Source organism: Cajanus cajan, chromosome 2 (assembly GCF_000230855.2).
Source record: "Cajanus cajan strain Asha chromosome 2, NIPB_CcT2T_4, whole genome shotgun sequence".
In the NCBI taxonomy this organism is placed as follows: Eukaryota; Viridiplantae; Streptophyta; class Magnoliopsida; order Fabales; family Fabaceae; genus Cajanus; species Cajanus cajan.
Window position 1 is genome coordinate 12,427,376 of NC_138518.1, and position 23,012 is coordinate 12,450,387.

The 23,012-nt window shown below is 30.5% G+C and overlaps 1 protein-coding gene across 1 annotated transcript; it reads left to right on the forward strand.

The window, feature by feature from the left end:
* Nucleotides 1-14,662: 14,662 nt before the first annotated feature.
* On the forward strand, nucleotides 14,663-18,610 carry TSBTYPE2 (tryptophan synthase beta type 2). The gene is made up of 6 exons (XM_020384319.3): nucleotides 14,663-14,813; nucleotides 15,450-15,780; nucleotides 15,870-16,086; nucleotides 16,680-17,217; nucleotides 18,031-18,129; nucleotides 18,228-18,610. The coding sequence occupies exons 1-6, from the start codon at nucleotides 14,750-14,752 to the stop codon at nucleotides 18,482-18,484; spliced, it is 1,506 nt and encodes a 501-aa protein (XP_020239908.2). The 5' UTR covers nucleotides 14,663-14,749; the 3' UTR covers nucleotides 18,485-18,610.
* Nucleotides 18,611-23,012: the final 4,402 nt, after the last annotated feature.

Sequence of the window (23,012 nt, forward strand, 5' to 3'; positions counted from 1 at the left end):
TTCAAATTAATTAATTAATTAAAAATATTAACAAATACCATTAACTTATAGAAATAAAATAGACTTTAATAATATTATTAAAATTGACAAGCTCAATAAATAATGATATACAAGAAAGTAAGAGAAAAATAAAATGGGAGGGAGGGAGCGAAGGAGAGAGAGAGATAGGGAGAAAGAAAGAGAGAGAGAAAGAGACAGAGAGAGATGGAGAGGGAGAGAGGAAGAGAGGGGGAGTGAAAGAGAGAGAGAGAGAAAGGGAGGGATGAGAGAGATAGAGACAGAGAAAAATAGAAAGAGTGAGAGATTTTATGTTTTAAAAAAAATACTATAATCTTTTTATATGCATTAATTTTTTTTCCTAACTCAAGAAAGTTAGATTCTCACTTCTCACGAGAATGTTTATGTGGGAAAGTGAGATAAAAAAATTATTTTTAGGAAACTACATTTTTGAGGATTTTTTTTTTTAAATAGCTATCAAACATAGGAAACTAAGTGGATTGTATTTAATTAGGATTTTAAAGGGCTTTTTAAGTTGAAAAAATTCCTACGGATTTTAAAAGACTTTACAGGATTTTCATGACTTATAAGACTTTGTCGAATTTCGCAAGACTTTAAATAAAGATTTTAATGGATTATGCAAGACTTTTAAGTTAGGATTTTAATGGATTCTATAGGACTTTATGAACTTTGTAGAATTTCGTAGATTTTTGATATACGATAAGAGTTTACAATTTTTTTCATACATTTAAATTTAAAAAGAGTCAAAGACAAAAATAATAAAAAAAATAACAATGTCTGGATAAATAATAATAATAATAATAATTCTTCGTAGTATATATCTTTCTAAATAGCATTCACCCACATCTTCATAGTTATACTAATCCTCCAAATATTAGCATCTTTTCACTTTTGCTCTTGGGTTTTAATAATAGACTCAAAATTATGATTTTCATTAATCAATAATGTTGAAGATGAAGGTTCATCCACTACTCCAATTAAAAATTCATCAGAATGACATTCTTTACGAAGAAAGTTATGTAGTGCTACACATGCTAAAAATTATTCTAAACAACATTTCAAGTTTTTTATAATTTGTGATTTAAAATATTTTATTTATAAATTTATAAATGATTAAAAAAAATAGTGGGACAACTAGCCCACTCTCTTATAACTAAATATGTCCCTGTATTTTATATTGATAATTGAGTGAAAGTTTGTCTTTCATACACTTTTATTCATTTAAAATATCTTAGAAATTTACAAACATCAATTAGGAGAAAAGAAAATATCTAAAATTTGTTACAAGTACAAAATAATTTTTAAAATTTTTTAATTGCTTTCAATTATTCACCTGTGAAAAAATATTTTTAGTATTAAATTCTAAGATATTGCAATGTCTTATGTTCATTTTCTTTTTTAAAATATAAAAAGGTGTTAATTTCACAATATAAAGATTAAAAAATAAAATTCATAGTATAAAAAAGAAATAAAATAATTGTTGAGTCATAAAAGGGGGAGGATAATAGTAACAAATTCAAGAGAGAGAGATTGTAGTTTTTGTAGTGAAAGGATTTTTCACCCAACTAAGATCCATTCTTATCTCATTCTACTCACAGAAATCCTAACTCAAATTCATCTTATATATATATATATATATATATATATATATATATATATACATACATACAATGTCTTGAAGATGAATTAGAATGGATCCTTGTTGAGTTCTTACGCTTTCATTTTGAAAACCCAATTAATATGATTACTACAGGGATGAGCCCAATCCGGAATATGAACCATAAAAGAAAATACCAATTAAACCGATCACAGGAATACCAGTTACAGTACCTATTATCCAAAGAGGAATCCTTCCAGTAGTATCAGCCATTTATCCCACTTTCCTCCACATTTAATCAAGTAGTCAGTCATGCTAAAGACATAAACAGTCATAGATAATTATGAAATGATATCCTTCCGAATGGAATAAAAGAGTTTATCTATAGATAGATAGATATTATTTATTTACTATGTCCCATTTCTTCTATTAATTGAAGAAATAATTTGAAAATAAAACAACAAGTACAAAAATGAGTAATAACCCCCAGTAGAGATCTACAATTGATTATAGAGATCATGATATCAATTTTAGCTTTAACCTTTTCCTTTTCTTGATGCGTGTTATAAAAAAATTACTACTTAAAAGTTGAAATTTCAAGCATTTTCTATGTTATATATCTAAGAAACAAAATCAACTAAATAGAGTAAAATATAGCAAGTCAATTAAAGACAACGGGGAGAAAAATATAGCAAGTCAATGGCACTATTATTTACATACAACAGTTTCACCAAATAGGGAAATGGAATGGGAACAGTAGTATAGTATTATATATGGAAAGTAGTGCAATATTATTAGTAGAGAAAAAAAAATGGAGTAGACATGAGCATAGAAAAACTAAAAGATGAAAAACTCACTTGAAAATTTTTGAAGCACTTAAAAAGTCACTTCAAACAATCCTCCAAAATCTGATGGGTTTGGATGAGATTGTTTTATGAATTTGGTATTTATAGATACCACTAAAAAGTTGATGGACCATGGGCCAAGGGCCCAATTACTAGAGCTATACAGGAGGGATTGGATAGCTTGAAGGATAATGGGCTTTCTAAGCCCAAGATACTCTTCATATGGACCACCCTGTCTTAAAGAGAAGACATAGTTCTTTTGTATATAGTTTTCATTGTATAGGTCTCTTTTTGCCTTTATATTTGTAAGACACTTTATTTCCTTTTTACAGAACATCCTATTGTGTATTTAGAGTAGGTTCTTTGGAGACTTTTGCTCCATTTGACCTTGTATTAAAGATCGCCTATTTTACATTTTTCAGTAGTAAAATGGGGTGGCAAATAGCAAGCATGAGGGTGTGATTAGAAATTGAGCCAGAATTGGGCCTAGGCAAAATTTTACATATTGCACTTATTTTGCTCCATATTTTTCAAGGAATTGATTTAGCTAGGTCTCACCATCATTGGGTGAACCTAACTAAACCAAATCCAAAATCATTGAAACGGATTAAGTGAGCAAAAGAAGCCCAAGGCCGCCTAGCTTCCTTCTTGGCCGAATTGCTTCTTTCAACTTTGGTGCCTTAGGAAGCTTATGCTACAAGCTTCTAACTTAGCTTGCTTCCCAAGCAAGCTAAGATAGAAGCTTGCTCCACAAGCCTCCTAAACTAGAGTGGAAGGTCAAGCTAAGCTAACCATGGTTCACTTAAACCATGATTAAGCTTAGCTTGCTCCACAAGCTACATACTTCTATAAATTCCTAAACCTCTCATTTGTATTCACTTTTGAGCATATGAATTCATAATTTTTCTCTAAAATTCTCTCTCTCAAGAGTCCTAAGGCCGTGGAGAAGAAGCTTCTCCCCTAAGCTTCTCAATAAAGGAATTTCTCCTTTGTTCTTGGTTCCTTAAGTTTCTTCCTCTTCAAGGAAGAAATCGAACCTCCTTGTGTTGCTTCAACAAGCTTTGAAGCTTGTTCTTCCTTCCTCATTGGCGTGTTTGTGACCTCAAGAGAAGAAGAGGACCGTGAAGGTGGAGATTGAAGGAGTACATCAATCACTTCTTCAAGAGCTTCCATCAAAAGTTCTTCAAAATCTCTCTAATACAACAATCCTTTAAAATCTCTATATTTTTGAATACCAATGGATTTTTTTTTAAGTTGTAAAATGTCTCAAATGAATACCAATGGATTTTAATAGACTCTTTAAAAAAAAATTGAAAATCCAGATTGAATACTACTGGATTATTTTTAAGTGACATAAAATCTTAATTGAATACTAACAGACTTTTTTACTCAAAAAATTCTTTTAAAATCCTATGAAATCTTAAACCAATACACTCCCCCTAAGATTCTTACTTTAACATTCTCGCAAATGTAAAAACATTTCACATACTAAACGTCCCTTGAAGAAAATAAGATTAAAAAATAAGTGATGTAGAAGAGCATAAAAGAAAAAAATAATAAATAAAAGAAAAAGAAAAGAAAAATAGTAGATATTATAGAAAAAATAATAACTAAAAATTGTATTTTGAATAAAAAAAATTAAAGACAACTTGGAGAAAATATATTATATGTATTTTAATATTCATATCTATAGAAAATAACAAAAGGACATTTTACCAATCATGAAGAGCATCAACACATTTTTTAATAAATTATCTTCCTCCTATGAAAATAAAGTGGTAGAAGATGAGATACCACTAAAGTCTTTGTTGTTGGAAAATGAAAGGAAAAAAAGTAGAAGAAGAAGAAAAAGAAAAAAAAAAGATTCATAAAACAATGAGTTATGTGACATAGAGAGAGACAAAAAGTATCATTATAGAAAATGTCATATAACTAAATAATATAATTTTTGTCACTTTCAATTTCTAAGAAAAAACAAAAAGAAATAAAGAAATCATGTAAACAATGAACATGTAAGTGAGAGAGTGTGGAACATATATGTGTTTAAGGATAGATGTGAAGAAATAAGTTTTTATAAAAATTTCAGGAATTTATTAATTTGCAATCACATTTGATTTTCACCTTACATTAGTTATCAAATTTCATATTATTTGTGAAAAAATAAACTAAAAACAGTGAAAAGAAAGTAAAAAAAATATAAAAAATAGACTATCTCGTACTCGTACATCAACTCCATTAATTTTTAGGTTCTTCCTATGTTTTTGGCATTGAAAATTGCAATTTGATTTTCATTTGCCTCTAATTGGTTATCAAATCTCAAATTACATGTAAAAAAAAACTAAATAGTGAAAAAAAAGTAGAAAGAATATATAAAAAGAAAAGAAAATAAATAACCAAATACTGATACGTCGTCTCTCAATTTCTTGATTATCCTTATGTTTGTAGCGTTAAAAATTGCAATTACAAAACTTTTCTACAATTCTTAAGTAGAGTATTTTAGTAATGAAGAGTTGCAAATAAAATGAGTTCATAAATAAAAGACAAAATTATATTGAAGTTAACACAAGTGATTATGCTAATGTGGTAAAACTGGTATTACAACATGTAAAATTGTCTATAATGATCATTGATGGAAGTCACAACTAGTGATGTTGGGAGGATTTAGGAGATGGAGAAATGGCGAGTGACGGTGGATGCAAGGAGGAGTGGCCATGGAGTGTAAAAGAGCAACCATTGTAATTTTGGCTTCAATAGAAGTTGTGATTGATGAAGATTTGGAGGATTTGGTGATGAGCATAGAGGGGATGATTAGGTGGTAAGGGATGACAGAGGAGCGACTGACACAACAATGGAGTAATGGCATTAGGGAGTAACAAATTTGTTTGACGGGTGCAAGACAGACATAACATGAAAAAGTTAATCTAGATTTTTAATGTTTATGTTTATAGAGATATATTAGAATAAAAAATATATTATTAAATAACACGTAGGCATTTTTGATGATATGCCAACGTTTTAAATAAATTTTAAAATGACATGTCAATGTAATACATTATAACTTAATTTTTATATTATAAATAGATAACATATCTTGTGTTCTCTAAAATGAAGTTATTGATAGTCACGATGTTGGAACTATTGTGATTTTGTAGGAAGGCATACAAATGCTCAAGAATTAATATAATATTGTTATAAAAAATATTAATAACTAAATATTTTTTATTAATACACAAGAATTCAATAAAACTTATACTTTTTAAGAGAATATTATATATTAAATTAGGTTGGATGACCCAAAACATAACTCAAACTCATGCTAAAAATGCACCGGCTGGGTTCAATTTCAATCTTCAAGCTCGTCAAAATCAAATTCAGTCTTGTAATACTATATATTTTTGTTAATTATTGCTATTTTTGTTAATAATTATATATTGTGGTGATTTTGAGTGTATATTGTTGAGAGACTATGAGAATTTAAAGAATTCTCATGAATTTTAGACACTTACAAGACTTTTTTGAATAGAAGTCTAGTTTAACCTTAAATAAAATGTATATAAAATTCTTTTAAAATTGAGTTTTATAAGTTCATCTTTAAGAATTCAAAAGAGAGGAGTTCGAGTTGTAAGTCCTTCTTCCTTCTTTCTAGCCTTCATGAGAATATAGAAGATCATACTTAGATATTTGGATGGTGATTTGAAGCTTGTAGGTGAAGATCATCATTGTAGTTGTATTGGTCCTGAGCTTTCAAAGTTATCAAAGCTTTGATGAGGTTGTGTTTAGTTATTATAGTATTCTAGTATGCAAATATTAGATTTTGGACCTTTAAATTGGAAGCTAATTTGACTAATCTAAATTAAGACCAACTTTATTGTGTCATTCCTTTTAAACTTGTATATGGGATTGGTACCCCTTATGTCATTTCATTATATAAGTTGTTTCTTTGCAGTTAAAAAAAAAAAAAATCAAAGCTCACTCTTCTTCTTCCTTAGTCCCCTTCGATCTTTATACAAAACTGTCATTACTGTTGTTTTGTGAAGTATATCTATATCATATGCCTTTTATTATAAGAATAATAAAAATATTATTTGTTCGTATTTTGGGAACAATGTCTAACGTACAAGAGGAAAATTCAATTCAAAATGTATTTTGTCATCTTGGAAAAGATGCAGAAAAGATGTTTCTTATTCGACTCAAAAGACAATTAGGACATTATTAGTTTTAAAAATAGACCAAAACTAAGGTGATCCAATACTATAAGTGGTTTACGGTGATCAAAGTAATGAGAATCATAACTTTTTAATAGTAAATTATTAAAGGGTATAGATGAATTGGGTGTAACATTTTCTATCCATTTTTTATTTTAATTATTTAAAAAAAAATAGAAACGTCTTTTACCCATTTACCCTTTAAATTACGAAAATCTTCCCCACCCCAACCCTCCAATCAATCACCTGTTCCTTTCACGTCTTAGCCAAACCATTCACCTTGTTTTTAGATGGAAATGTTGCTACTCAACAGGGCCTAGTCTCGAAGATTTAAGGATGAAAATCTGCAGATGGCGAGTTATATGAAAGCAAACAAAAGAGACTGAGCAAAGGGACCACCAACATTAATTTTAGAAAACTTATTATCTAATGAAATATAATTTTGTTGAGGCTAAATAAGTCATTGACCAATTTTAATAAATAAATAAATATCTCGTAGCATGTATTTTTAATGGACCATGGTGGACTAAAAGTATAACATGGCCGTAGAACTCGTCTTAGAAAAAATATACGCTACTTGGGACATTAGTTTTATTTATCAAATTTATCGGCAATAACAAGTTTTCTAACTTGTTTATATTTGCAAAATAGTCCATATATTATATGCGGAGTGTAACGACCCGCCATGGTCTATACACTTAGTGAAATCGCACTACAACTAGTTAACTAAGAGAACATTAAACTAGATAACACATACATACAGGTATAAATATAAAGATTAAAATAATTAAGTTTCTGTATACAAAATAAAGCACCATGTATGTACAATCATCCCAAAATATTTCTTAGTGTCGGTCAAACACAAAAAAATTTGTTACCTAGAATGGCAACTCAAAACACGAGGCTCAACTCCTCGTCTCGCAGCGGACACCTCAACTCCAAGTTAGCCCTGACCTGCTCCCATACCAAGTAAGATCATCGCAGTTCCACCACATGAAAACAGAAGGGTAAGCTAGAATTCACAAATCAATCATACAAGTATAGAACAATAATCTATACTACACAATCGTATTCATAGAGTCACATCATACACTCTATGCAATACTACTCATGCATAAAATACAATCCACCAATCATGAAGTCAAACACCACACTTCATCATATTAATAATCATGCAATAAATGCATTTCATGACAGATATCAAAGCATATCAATCATCTAATGCGTCGTCACGCATACACCTAGGAGATCTCCACAACAATAGAGCTGTATAAGTGACATTCCATCCTACCGAAACCACCCCAACCGTTTTCACGCCCAATGCGCCCGCTCGGTCACAGCTAAACAGGATATATAATCCTCACTCGGGTTTACTCGGATGATGTCACTTACACAATTGGAAGTCCAGATCCACCGTCAGGTATAGCACAGCTGGGTACGGGCTTACCACGACCTTGGCATGCATTAACCAAGTCAATAGTGGAGTTCGCCCACCGATTATCCGCAATGATCCACACACCTTCCCGAGTACTTGGTTAAGGGAATAACGCTCGACCTCATACCCCGCTCCCAACACTAGCTAAGGACTTAGAGGAGACTCACCCAACCTAGTGGCCTATCTGAGCACCACTCTCCCAAATCCAGTGGCCTCCCAGAGCACCACTCTCATATATCAGTGGCCTATCCAAGCACCACTCTCAAGAGACTCTATGTGAGCTCTTCCAGTTCGAAAATATTTTTTCCTCTCCTCAAGTCCTAGGCTAGACTCATGCCATAAGGCATCACATGCAATCATGCATCATACATCATATATAGTCTGCCCACCATAATGATCAACAATCATACACATGTCATAAGACATCACATGCAATAATGCAGCATACATCATACATGGTCTACCCACCATTATGATCAATAAACATACCATATGAACATATACACATGACATATCATATTCAAACATTCATATATATCATCACTATGCATACATATGAATCACACCTCACCATACATCATATATCATACATACATGATCCAAATCTTCAACTTTAAACATGCATAAGCAACAATTATTTATAAACATATTCATGCTCGACGCATCCTGAGCTCACCCAGCCTAATCCCAACCTGAGAGTCCTAAGACTCATCCACACCCGGCGCGTTCAACTCACGCTCGGTGTCCTTGAGATAGAGACTCCTAAGAGTCTCCACGCCTGACGCAACCAAAATCACGCCTGGCCCAACACCCAACCCAAGAGCCCTAAGCTCTTCCACGCCTGGTGCGCTTAACCTGCACCCGACCTAAATCCTAGTCAGAGAGTTCAAAATTCTCATCCAAACTAATAAATCCAACCACATGCAAACACAAAACACAATGCATAGGCTCCATATGACTCAAAGTAAACTTAAATCTCGCATGCATCCAATCTATGCACCAAAATCATCAAAATCCTCCTTTTTCTCAAAACCCCAAAAGAATGAGATTTTCTTCAATCCATCTATGGATTCTCAACATTCATGCATCAATTGAGTTTCTAAACTCACATGCAACCTAAACAACAAACATTCTAGCTTCCCTCACCTGAAGATTGGCTCAAAATAGCCAATAACTGAGAAGAAGTAGAATTCTCTTCCGAAGCTCAACCTGGAACTTTAATCCTCCCAAAGTAAGTTTCCTAATCTGAAATTCAAGAAAAGCTAGAAGACATTAGTGATCTAGAGGATAAAAGGAATCATACAGAGAAATTTGGGAGATAAAGGAGCTCACAGATCCAGAGACCTTTTCTCTAAAACTTCTCTCTAGAAACCTCTGATTCTCCTCACGCCCCACACCCCTATTTATAGACTTTCCGAAGTGGTCAGAACGGTCTGTACCAATACCAGAACGGCCCGTTCTGAACTCCCAAATCATGCACAAAATCCACGCCTAGAACGACCCGTTCTAAATTCAGAACGGCCCGTTCCGGGACTCATCCGGAACGACCCGTTCTCCCTCTAGAACGGCCCGTTCTCCCTCCAGAACGGTCGTTCTCCTTCCCAGAACGGCCTGTTCTCCTTCCCAGAACGGCCGTTCTCAACTACATTATATAGTTCAATTCAGTAGTTTCGAACGACCCGTTCCAGTTTCGAACGGCCCGTTCCAGTTTGGAAACGGCCCGTTCTGGCTACTGAATCAGCCATTTTTTTTTTAACTATGTTACACGGAGGGGCAGTGGCGATAGAGGTACAATGGCAGTGGAGGTGCGGCCTCGTTCGTGCAGTGGTAGCGAAAGCCCAACTTCGTTCGTGTGGTGGGTGGAGTTGCAGGCTCCTTCAAGCGGTGGCAGCGGAAACGCGATTTCATTCATACAATGGAGGTACGACCATCTTCATATAGTAACAACAAAGCTTTCTATATTTTGATACAGGGACTAATCTACAAAATACAAAAAAAATATTTTTAAATTACTGATTACAAATCTAAACGGTTAATTATTATAATATTAAATCTAATGATAAAAAATAATATTTCATCCATGTACCACTTTTTTTCTACATCATATTAAAATTTTCCTTAGAAACATACACTACCTACAAAGTCAAGTGTTACGAATCAGGGGCTAGTTCATAAAATGCAATAAATAATCACCATTAAATATTTCAACAAACATTTTTCTCTTAGAAAGACAACCGATACCACTAATGGATAGCTCTTAAGACTTACCACCTTCATCTTCCTTTGAGCTACCTATAATAAATACAATATCAAGACATAAGGAAGAGTTGTTTTTTGCTGCTCATTATCTGAGTTTCTTATGTACTCGACCTTTCTTGTAAATTAATCAAGATATAATTAACTTTACCTTTTACTAAATTTAATCCTTTGTGAAATTTGCAGAAATCTGAAAAAGATTTGGTATAAAAGAATATTTGGGTTTCAACTTTGAAGAGATTTTACATTCAAATTAAGACTATTTAGAAATTTAGAATAATTGCATAAAGAATACTTGTAACATTTTTGCTTCGTAGAATTTAGTAATTTAGTTAAAAACTGAACATAATCTTGATGATGAGAATGGATTAGTATAAATTTTAATATTTAATTTTTATTTAATATAAATTTTAATTACAATATAATTTATAAATTTGAAATTACTTAATTATTATGAGTTATAATTAAATATAAAATAAGAATTTATCATGTGTAATATATAGACTAAAATATTAGTTATTAAAAATTTATTTGAATTTTTATAAAAAAATTAATAATTACAAATCGTATCTATAAACACGATTTTTCTTTTCTATAAAAAATAATTATCAATTGTGTTTATAAATACGTAGTCTTACACTCTTACTCTACTAAAAAGGATTATTTTTAAGTAAAAGATACATGTACTCTAGACTCTATATATATATATATATATATATATATATATATATATATATATATGAGGAAGTATCTTTATTTCAAGAATAAATTTACTTAGACTTACTCCATTCAACAACTCATATTTTACATTAAATTTCAATAATTCAACCGTTGAATTTAAAGTTCTTAATACATAGATCAAATCTATAAATTTTTAAAAAATTTAAAAATTATTTGATACTTCGTTTTATTAATTCAAATCAATACATAAAATGATTTTATGGTTATCCATTAATTTGAATTAATGAAATGATGTATTAAATGATTTTTAAATCTTATAAAAATTTATAGACTTAATCTATGCATTAATAACTTTAAATTTAATAGTTAAAATTTAATATAGAAGATGAGTTATTCAACGAAGTAAATTTAGAATAAACAAATCCTTCTTTATATATATATATATATATATTACTGATTTGACATCTTAATGAATTCACCAGTAAGTTTAATATATTTAATTAAGTTAATATAAGTAAACTAAATAAAAACTGATAATATAAACATTCACCATTGGCTCAATTAGATTAAGTGTAATTGCATGTATGTAAAATGTATATATATTAAGTGCGAGAAACTGGTTTGAAAAAAAAAATTGTAAGTCATAATAAAAATATGTTAGTTAAAAATTTTAAAAACATAAGATGTGAGTTTTTTATTCAAATAATACTATTTTAAAAAATATTTATCTAAATAGTAACCATGCAAATTTATTTACTCAACTAGCACTTTTTACTGTTTATATTCCAGAACGAACCGTTTTGATTCTATAACAGACCGTTCTAGATTAAAAAATAACACATGACAAATGGATCAGGACGGGCCGTTCCGGATTTAAAAAATGTACATAAAAAGTGGAACCAGAACGGGCCATTCTGGCCTACAGATTCAAGTTTTTTTTCCCGATTTTCACTTATCAAATACCAAAACTCAAAGACTACCATCAAGTGATTAAATTTATTGAATATTAGTATTATAAATATAACTAAATAAATTTATTAATATTCATTACAACAATAAAGATCAATGGTGCCATGACCAGGAGTGTGACAATAGGAACAACTTTTTACACGATTATGTTATTCTCTAATGTCCATCTCTATTCTAATTCTGTTGGACTTTGGCCGACCCTTGAAAGTTCTTTTGCGTTCTAGATTTGGCCACAAAATTGGAAGAAATGCAACATCCGAGAGAAGTTTGACCCGTTGAGAAATTTACAATAAGGCTAAATGAAATGTGGTATGATTGCAGCAAGTTTCAGAAAAATCAATGGTGGCAAAAAGTTCTCTTAAATTCTGGATTTTGCTACAAAGTTGGACCAGTGTAAGTAGGCCAATAATCTTCATGTCATAGCTTTCCAAACTGTCCTTCGTATACTTTTGCAACTTATTGTAAGGTATATATGAGAGATACGTAAGTTTGATAGTCGTGACGTGCATGTAAGCATGAAGCGAGTACATGCGAGCAAGAGATATGAATTTTTTGGAACTTGCCGCAATCACACCACATTACATTTAGCCTTATTATAAATTTCCCAGCGAGTCATGCGAGCAAGGGATATGAAATTTCTAAAACTTGCTGCAATCATACCACATTTCATTTAGCCTTATTGTAAATTTCTCAGCGGGTCAAATTTCTCTCGGATGTTGCATTTCTTCCAACTTTGTGGCCAAATATAGAACGCAAAAAAACTTTCAAGGGTCAGTCAAAGTCTAGCAGGATTAGAACAAAGATGGACATTAGAGAATAACATAATCGTGTAAAAAATTGTTCCTATTGTCACACTCCTGGTCACGCCACCATTGATCTTTATTGTTGTAATGAATTTTAATAAATTTATTTAGTTATATTTATAATGTTAATATTCAATAAATTTAATCACTTGATGGTAGTCTCTGAGTTTTGGTATTTGATAAGTGAAAATCAGGAAAAAAAAACCTGAATTTGTAGGCCAGAACGGCCCGTTCTGGTTCCACTTTTTATGTGCATTTTTTTTAATCTGAAACGACCCGTTCTGATCCATTTGTCATGTGCTATTTTTTAATCTGAAACTGCCCGTTCTGGAACATGAACAGTAAAAGGTGCTAGTTGGGTAAATAAATTTGCACGGTTACTATTTGGGTAAATATTTTTTAAAATAGTATTATTTGAGTAAAAAAAAAACTTCCCAAATGTTGTACTTTCATTTTAAAATAAATAAATAAATAAATAAATAAAATATTATGTGTAATAAACACGATTTTTATTAATTTAAATTAAAAAATATTAAATCACAAGTGTGTTTTTAAAATACGTCTTTCATTTTATACATTGTGTCTTTCAATTTCAAATATCACTTACTCCTTTTAAAAAATATTTGGTGTGTTTAGATTATTGTTACAGAGACACTAAACACGTGCTTACACATTTCAAAGCTCAAAATGAAAAAGCAACAATAGTATATAAGTTGAAAAAAAAAAGTGAATTATATTCAATTAAACAGTAATCCAAACGCAACTTATTTTACTAGGCCTATCATAGTGTAATAACCTTTTGGATGTTTCAAACACTATTCTTGTGATTACTCAAAAGAGGATCTGGTTGAAAACAATTACTTTGAAACTTTTTTTGAATTGAAAATAAAAAACCAATAAAAAAAATTGGATGACGAGACATTTTAAGGATGGAACAAGAACTCCATGTACCGTTTGAAACGCACACTAAGTGCAAGGGGTCTCTTGCGCCACCCTCGTTTAGCAACAGAGCAACCCATGTCTTGTTTCTGTTTATGTAATTCAAATCTATTTTCATGTTCATATCTGTCAATAATTTTCATCTTCATCTTCGTACCTATTAGATATACCGTACCTGTATTCATAAAAATTATTTTATTTTATTTTTTGCAAAAAAAATATATAATATTTTTAAATTACTTTTTATTATATTATAATTATCTCATATTTTAATCAAGAAATTTCTTAATAATTAAATAATTATAAATATTTCACTTTATAATAAACAATTATACATAATTAAATATTAAAATTATTTAAGATAATTAAATTAAAAGTGAATATTAAATCGATAACGGATACGGAGAGAGATACGAAACGAATATGTATACCTGTATACATATCCAGTCAAACTAAGTATTTTTCATCAAAATTAGAATAGATTCAACTATTATCCACGGATACAAGTTTATTTATCATTCCTATTCTTATCTTCGTGGGTCAACACCGACACTCACGTGACAACCGTGGCCCCATAACACCATGCGCCATCTTCATCAGATTTTATTGCTTTTGAAGTTGCATGTCCCGTGCACCAATTGAATCATCTACGACAAAAATAACCTACATTAATAAATAATTTTTTAAAATTTATTTCATATATTTTTTTATATATATATTTTTTATTTCGGCCCAAAAAATCTAAAATCTAGATAGTCTACGAGAATCACGTTTGCACACTCCAACTCATTTCCAATGATGGCGTGGTTGGATGGGGCCAAGTCAACGACTTAAAATTCTTACCCCAAGTCCAACTACTATTTTTGCTTTTTGTTTTTTTTGTGTTTATTTTGCTATTTTTCTTTAATGCCAAGTACAGAAGCAGAAGCTTCTGCCTGAGCAATAACATTTATCATTGCCTAGTTTACATCTTTTGAAGATTCAAACACAAGAGACAAATCATGCCTCAATGTGTTTTTGCTCTTAACCATCTTCCTACCACTTCACCTTGCTTCCACTTTAGAGGTACTTTTCTTCATACTTTCTCATTTTTCTTCATCTCGCAATATTATGATTCTCTACAATCAGTTTAAGTCAAATGGCAATCCAAAAATTTCAATTTATAGAAAAGGGTTTTCTAATGTATAAATTTTGAACAGCCCAACTGATATTTTCCAATTTAAGGTTGAAACAAACAAGGGAGAAAACCCAAGTCAGAAACAAACAAGTGTTGAGATAATTAATTTAACAAACTATTCTGTCGATGAGTTTGGCGATCTTCGATCTGCAGATTTAATTGTAAAGGGCATGTTTTGATAAATTTATCCAAATGCACTTATAGGAGCAAAAGGAAAATAAAAAGAAAACATGAAATAAGTTTCTTCATGATTTAAAAGTCATTTATGCCTAAGATAATTTATAGAAGGTCTCTCATGTAAGTTAAAAAAAAAATTAAAAATTAGCTAATGCATAAGTTAGTTTTAGCTTAAGGAGAAACTTGTTTATTTTTTGTTTATTTGTTTTTTTTTTTCCAAGTGTTTCGGGAGAAATTTTTCCAAACCCACCCTTAATGGTATAACCAAATGGGGTTTGTGGTCTTGTTTTACCTTTGATTATTGGTGTTACTTGTTACATATCACTTGTTCTTGTTGTTAACTTCAGGTGGTAAGCAATGGTCTCTGGGATTTGCCTCGAATGTAAGGCCAATGAATCCTAAGAGGCTTTCAAATGCCTGCAAAGTGAGGGCAACTTTGGATGTTGCTGATAAATCAATTGGAATTCCCAACCAATGGTACAATGTAATTCCAGATCTTCCAGTAAAACCACCTCCACCGTTGCATCCTAAGACTCATGAACCAATCAAACCAGAAGACTTGTCACCTCTTTTTCCAGATGAGTTAATCAGACAAGAGACAACCAGTGACAGATTCATAGACATACCAGATGAAGTTCTTGATGTTTACAAGCTTTGGCGCCCAACCCCTCTCATTAGGTTTGGTTATCTATCATGTATATTACTCTCCTTTTTTTTTGTCATTTTGAACTATGGTCTGATGAGGGTCTTATCTATGATGAATTTAGAGCCAAGAGGCTGGAAAGGCTTCTTGATACACCGGCTAGGATTTACTACAAGTATGAAGGAGTAAGCCCTGCAGGATCACACAAACCCAACTCTGCAGTTCCACAAGCCTGGTATAATCTACAAGAAGGTGTCAAGAATGTTGTGACAGAAACTGGTGCTGGACAGTGGGGAAGTGCATTGGCCTTTGCATGCAGCATATTTGGCCTTGGCTGTGAGGTATGGCTCTTTGGGGATTGGATTCATTAAGAATTTGGCCAACTGAAATAATGGGTTTTCTCAATCAAAGATGTGATGAATGTTACTAACTTCTTGCTAGTGTTGGTGCATTTAAGATAAAACTTTGATGAAGTTCCTTCGATGCTTTTGGTATTATTCTCGATCAGAATTGAGTTTCACCTCAGTAATCTGCATAATAAAAGTTCATATTAAAGATCGATATGGGTTATTGAGATGAGACTTTAATTCTAACTGGAGAATAATACGAAAAGAGCCTAAAGATCTATATCTAAGTTTTGTTCGTATATTTAACTGTGTCTAAACAAAGAAGTTATAATTCATCTCTGTTTACGCTAAGAAAAATGTAATTGTACACTGAAAGAAATCATCAATGTTAGTCTCTCGTTTTCCACCTTTTATGATCTTTAACTTTTTAGAATCATTAACACCTTAATCTGTCCAATGCCAACAAAGTTATTGGTGATTGAATAAATAATTCAAGCCTCAAGTCAATAATGGAACTATGCACATGATTTTATTCTAGCTCAGGTTATGAAACTATGATGATTAAGTTAAATGATTTATGTATATAGGTGTGGCAAGTACGCGCTTCTTATGATTCAAAACCATATCGAAGATTGATGATGCAAACATGGGGTGCAAAGGTGCACCCATCTCCATCTACAATTACTGAGGCAGGTCAGCGAATGCTTCAAGAGGATCCATCAAGCCCAGGGAGTTTAGGCATAGCCATATCAGAAGCTGTGGAGGTTGCTGCTAAAAATGCTGATACCAAGTACTGCTTGGGGAGTGTACTCAACCATGTTTTACTCCACCAGAGTGTCATAGGAGAAGAGTGCCTCAAACAAATGGAGGCTATTGGGGAAACCCCAGATGTGATTATTGGATGCACTGGTGGTGGCTCCAACTTTGCAGGACTTAGTTTTCCATTCCTTAGAGAGAAACTCAATAAGAAAATCAATCCTGTTATTAGAGCAGTTGAACCTGCAGCATGTCCTTCATTAACAAAAGGGGTATATACATATGATTATGGTGATACAGCAGGGATGACTCCGTTGATGAAAATGCACACACTTGGACATGACTTTGTTCCGGATCCAATTCATGCTGGTAACTATTTGTTATGCTATTGCTGAGAAAGTTTGAAAATATGGAATTTAATTTTTGAAAGTGAGGTAACTTGTGTATATTTGTTCCTTGAAATTATATTACATGTGCACACAATTTAGAACTTGTTTGAATAGAAGTTAGAAGTGTTTTTAAGAGTTTCTCTACTAAAAATAGAGTTATTTCTAGTAAAGAAGCACTCAAAAGAGCTTATAAATTTGTATTCAACGAGACTATTAGTCGAAATCTGATAACTTGGTGACAATTTAATATTTGAATCTATCAACTTAAAGACAAATTTAGTTCCCAAATTTGTTCAACTTCGCAACTGAAGGATTAATTTGTCTTAAAGTTGTCCAATTCAATGACTAAACTGTATACACAAATTTTCAAGTAAAAATTGAACATATGAAATTACATAGGATAAAACATCATTCAAATCCTTGAAAGTGTATATAACTGGTACTTTAGTTTCTAAAAGTATAAAAATTCAAAAAGAGTCCTTTAAAGTGTAAAATGTTACCCACTTTAGTCTAAAATTAAAAAAAAAAAAAAAAAAAAAAAACTTGTGACTTAAATGATAATATTAATATATATTTAGGAATTAAAATGACAATAAATAGTTACTTTTAGAGACTTAAATGAAACAACAAGAATTTTCAAGACTTATTCTTAATTTTCTTACTTTCAAGGAATAAAGTGTTAACAACATACATTTTCAGGGATCCAAATGGTGTTTTACCCAATTGTATATTACTATCACAAATTCACAATTATAAGTGTATCTTTGTATGAACACTTTTGTTTATTTGGCAGGAGGATTGCGTTACCACGGAATGGCACCATTGATCTCACATGTTTTTGACTTGGGTTTGATGGAAGCAATTGCAATTCCACAAACTGAATGTTTTCATGGTAATTCTCATTTTCTTGTCATTGGAAACAATAAGCAAGTTTGGATACATAGAAATTAGAATCGTATAGGATGAAATTGTATCCTTTTTTGGTTACAGGTGCTATACAGTTTGCTAGGTCTGAAGGGTTGATACCAGCACCTGAACCTACTCATGCCATAGCTGCAACCATTAGGGAAGCTCTTCAATGTAGAGAGAGTGGAGAGGCCAAGGTTATTCTGACAGCAATGTGCGGACATGGCCATTTTGACCTGCCATCTTATGAAAAGTATTTACAAGGGAACATGGTTGACCTCTCATTCTCAGATGACAAGGTGAAGGCTTCAATGGCCAATATTCCTCAAGTTACTGCTTGAGTTGAGGTTCATTCTAGTATTAGTGAGAAACAAGGAAGACATTGACATTGTTTAGATGATTTTTTTTTTATAAGGACTTATAGGAGAAGAAATTAAGAAAATAAAATTATCGTAAGTTAAAATCAACTTATGCACATCGATTTTGAGAGAAATTTGAAACCTGTTTATCTTCAAGTTTAAATGAGTTTTTGAAAGTTTCTCTACTGAAAATAAAGAACTTTTTTCGGTATAGAAACTGTTAAAGGTTCTTTTGAACTTGTATTCAAATAAGTTCTTAGGGAACTTCTATAATTACATAAGTTGATTTTAATTGACAAGAATAAGTCGATCTATTTTACCTTATTTTTTCTCCTTTAAGGATCTGTGACTAAGTTTACTCAAACAGTTTCATATTCGTAGTTGGACTAAGTGTATGGTTTTCTTAACAAAAATATGTAATCTGAATTTGTTTTGATGATTAGAATCAAGCTTGATTAGGGTATTTTTCGATTGTGCCCTTTCTTGTCCACGTTAACTTTAAAAGTGGTGATGTTTAAGCTTCTTATGTACCATATTTCTTTAGACAACGCAGGAGTTATCTATAACAATATATAAAAACAATAGAGACTCTTTGTGTACATAATTTGTTAGATTATTTTGCTCTTTGATAACCACTCTCTTTTATAATTTTTTTTTTTACCTTTCCAAAAATTTCTAACTAACCATCATTTCATTATTTTTTATTTTTTAAATAGTAGAGACACATAGTGCTTTTGTAACCATAAAAAAGAGACCCCCAAGTACTTCTTTCCTTCTAATTATTATAAATTTAAATATAAGTATAAAATATCTATTTATGTTTATATTTGATTACAATTATGTATTTAATTAAAAAAAATATGAGATTAAAGACCAATAAGATGATGGTAACTCAATCTGACAGAATTCAGAAGCAGTTTCTTATATATTATTTTCCAATCAACATTAAAGTTACACTTCAATAATCTGTCTAATATTTTAATACAAACCTTTATTATACAAATTACTAAAATAAAACTCAAATGCTGACTAGAGAAAAGTAATAACAGTATACATGGAACTATCTAAGTTTTGTCCAAATTAATATAAATAATTAAATGTTATATTAAGAAAGAAAAAAAATGATAAAATATAAGTTGTGCAGTTGATTTTTTTATTTTTTTTTTGCCCTCAGTTGATCATGCAGCAGGTCATGAATGCAACTACAGATTTGATCGTTGAGTAGGAAAATTTAATCAGGTTAAATTATATTTTAAGTTACCTATATTATTTAATTTACAATTTTAATTTCTTAATTTTTAATTTTTAATTTTAGTCCTCAATTTTATAAAATTCACAATTTGATTTCACCGTTAAATGTTTATTTGTCAACTATTAAAAATTGTAATATTGATCATAATCTTACATTAAATAAATGACACTATAATTAATATTGACTTAAATATGCTTTTAGTTATTTAAATTTAAAATTAATTTTTTTAGTCTTTTAATTTCAAAAAATATTTGTTGTACCCCTCAAGTCACCAATAGCGTAACTAATAGTGATAAATTGAAACAATTATATAATATCTATCAAGATTAATGTGACATTTTTAATGAAAAAAAGATCTACACTCACAAGTATTCGCTACGAATAATAAATGAATAGTTTAAATAGATACCCACGAGTAATGAGTACAAGTATTTCTTTTACCTTTTTCTGTTTATAAATGTGGCAGGTATGATAATATTCATGTTTATAGGTATCTATTAAGTATTATTACTAAAATACCCTTATTATATATACTAGTAAAAAAAAGGTTCTTTTTCCCTTTGTGAAAAAATAGAGAAAAGATAAAAAAAATTTTGGTAAAAATACTATTTTGGTCCCTTATAATATTTTAAATTTTCAATTTAGTCTCATCTTAACTTTTTGCTTCAATTTGGTCCCCATAAAGTTAAATCACTACAATGTTGGACCTTTTGTCCAAATTTCTTAAACGGAGTTAACTGTTGGTCACGTGGATGCCACGTAGATGCATAGGTGGCAAGGTGCCACGTCGTCCTCCTCCTCTTCTTAAATGCACCTGGAATGGCTCATTCTAAAACCAAAATGGCCCGTTCTAGATGTACTATTTATGTGCTAATTTTTCACCTGGAATAAGCCTTCTAGATACAGCATTTAACACACAACGAGTGGAGTACAATGGGCCGTTCTGGATTTAGAACGGGTCGTTCCAGAAAGTCAATGTATGTTCAACACAATGCAGTAATGTGGTTCAGAGATTGAAAATAAAAATTCATAATATAACATAAATTCAAAGACCGAAATATGATTCAGAGACTACAAACAAAAATTCATAACAAAACATATACTAAGAAAGTTCAAATAAATTACTAAGAAGGAAAATAAAATCATGTCATTTCATCATTGACTATATAGTGCTCATTTTATAGTAAGTGATTCACGACTAACAATGAAATAAAACCTGCCACTGTTGTCCTTAGTATCCTCAGTGATACATTACATTGCATAACAAGTATTATAATTAATACTTCTAGGAGTTTCTATATCCTGCAATTGGTCCAGAAATGGTGTATATAGCCCAAATGTTTAGCAATTGAAGTTATCAATCCTCCATTAACAATATTAACTAATTCAGTGTTTGAAATGTTTTGTACCTTGGGCTTTTTTTCCTTGAACAATTCACAATCGTGATTTTGAATCATGGGCGTGAATTATAATCATTGACTATTTGGAGTTGGTTTTCTGGGACTAAAACGACTCGTTCTGAAACTTGAACGGCCCATTTTGGTTACACTATTTATGTGCTAATTTTGCATCTGTAACGGGTCATTCCATATGCAAAATTAGCACACAAATAATGCATCCAGAACGGGCCGTTCTAGTTTCAGAATGGGTCGTTCCAAATGCATTAAAGAAGGAGGACGTGACACTTTGCCACCTATGCATCTACGTGGTATTTATGTGGCATTCACGTGGCCAACAGTTAACTTCGTTTAAGAAATTTGGACGGAAGGTTCGACATTGCAGTAATTTAACTTATTGGAGACCAAATTGAAATAAAAAATTAAGGTGGAACTAAATTGAAAATTTAAAATATTATAAGGGACCAAAATAGTATTTTTAACTTTTTTTATCCAATTTATATTATTTTAATATTATGCCCATTTTTTTTACTTTTTTTTAGTGATTATTAAGGGAAAAATAGGTTAAAAAAAATTATTGACACCGATACAATTTCTTTTATTATTATTAGTATATATATATATATATATATATATATGAGGAGGGATCCTTTTACTCTAGGAGTAAAACTACCTAGAGTTACTCCGTTCAATAACTCATGTTTATATCAAATTTTAACGATCCAACCGTTCAGTTTAAAGTTCTTAATGCATAGATCAAATCTGCAAATTTTTAGAAAATTTGAAAATCATTTGATACTTCGTTTCATTACTTCAATTTGACAGATAATTATAAAATCATTTTGTACATTGATTTGAATTAATGAAACGAAGTATCAAATGATCATCAAATTTTCTAAAAATTTACAAATTTGATATATGCATTAAGAACTTTAAATTGAACGGTTGGATCGTTAAAATTTGATGTAGAGCATGAATTATTGAACATAGTAACTTTAGATAGTTTTACTCTTGGAGTAGAAGGATCCCTCCTCTATATATATATATATATATATATAAGTAAACAATCCTAAATCACCTGAGATATCACACTTTTCCTATTATTTTCTTTCCCTGTGATTTTCATAATCTATCATACTTTCATTTTGGAATGTGAGATTGATATATTTATAGCTATTGTTTATTTTGATTTTATATTATTTTAATATTCAAATGCAACTTCAAAATTTAATGTTAATTATTTATCTATTTTTAATACTTTAATAGAACTAATATGAAATACAAAATTAAAATTATTTTTAATGTTTTTTAATTTTTAAATTCTTAAAAAAATTCATAAATATTCATGAATATTGTCAAATATTAATAAAATTTCTAGGACCTACTAATTGGATATCTTTGCGGGTATGAGATGAGTATAGAGTAGGAGTGTTTAGCAGCATGGTTCAAATTTGAAAAACATAAAATTCAAATTAATTAATTTTAATTAGTTTAATTTGGTTTGGATTTTAGATTTTTCATTTTTTTCTAACCCAAAGCAAACCAACTCAATATTAAACAAGTTGATTTAGTTTGGATCATTGAATATCCAATGAAAAAATTTATTAAAAAATTTTAAAAAATTTAAAAATAAACCTAATTTTGTCTCAAAATTGATAAATAATACTATCATAAAAGAATACAAATTATATATTTAAGTATAATTGGCTTACATTAATTAAATAATACATAAATTATATATAAAAAAGTAACACATGGTTGATTAGTTAATTAAATAACAGCACTTCATCTATAATAATAGAAAGAAAATTAACTAAAAGAAATGAGGATTAAAAATTTTCAATATTTGTGAAGGTTTATT

Bases quoted from the DNA above. Each gene is read 5' to 3' on its own strand.
- TSBTYPE2 (XM_020384319.3), top strand. From the start codon at position 14,750: ATGCCTCAATGTGTTTTTGCTCTTAACCATCTTCCTACCACTTCACCT. The intron at 16,087-16,679 runs GTATGGCTCTTT...TTATGTATATAG, and splicing joins TATTTGGCCTTGGCTGTGAG to GTGTGGCAAGTACGCGCTTC. The intron at 17,218-18,030 runs GTAACTATTTGT...TTTATTTGGCAG, and splicing joins TCCGGATCCAATTCATGCTG to GAGGATTGCGTTACCACGGA.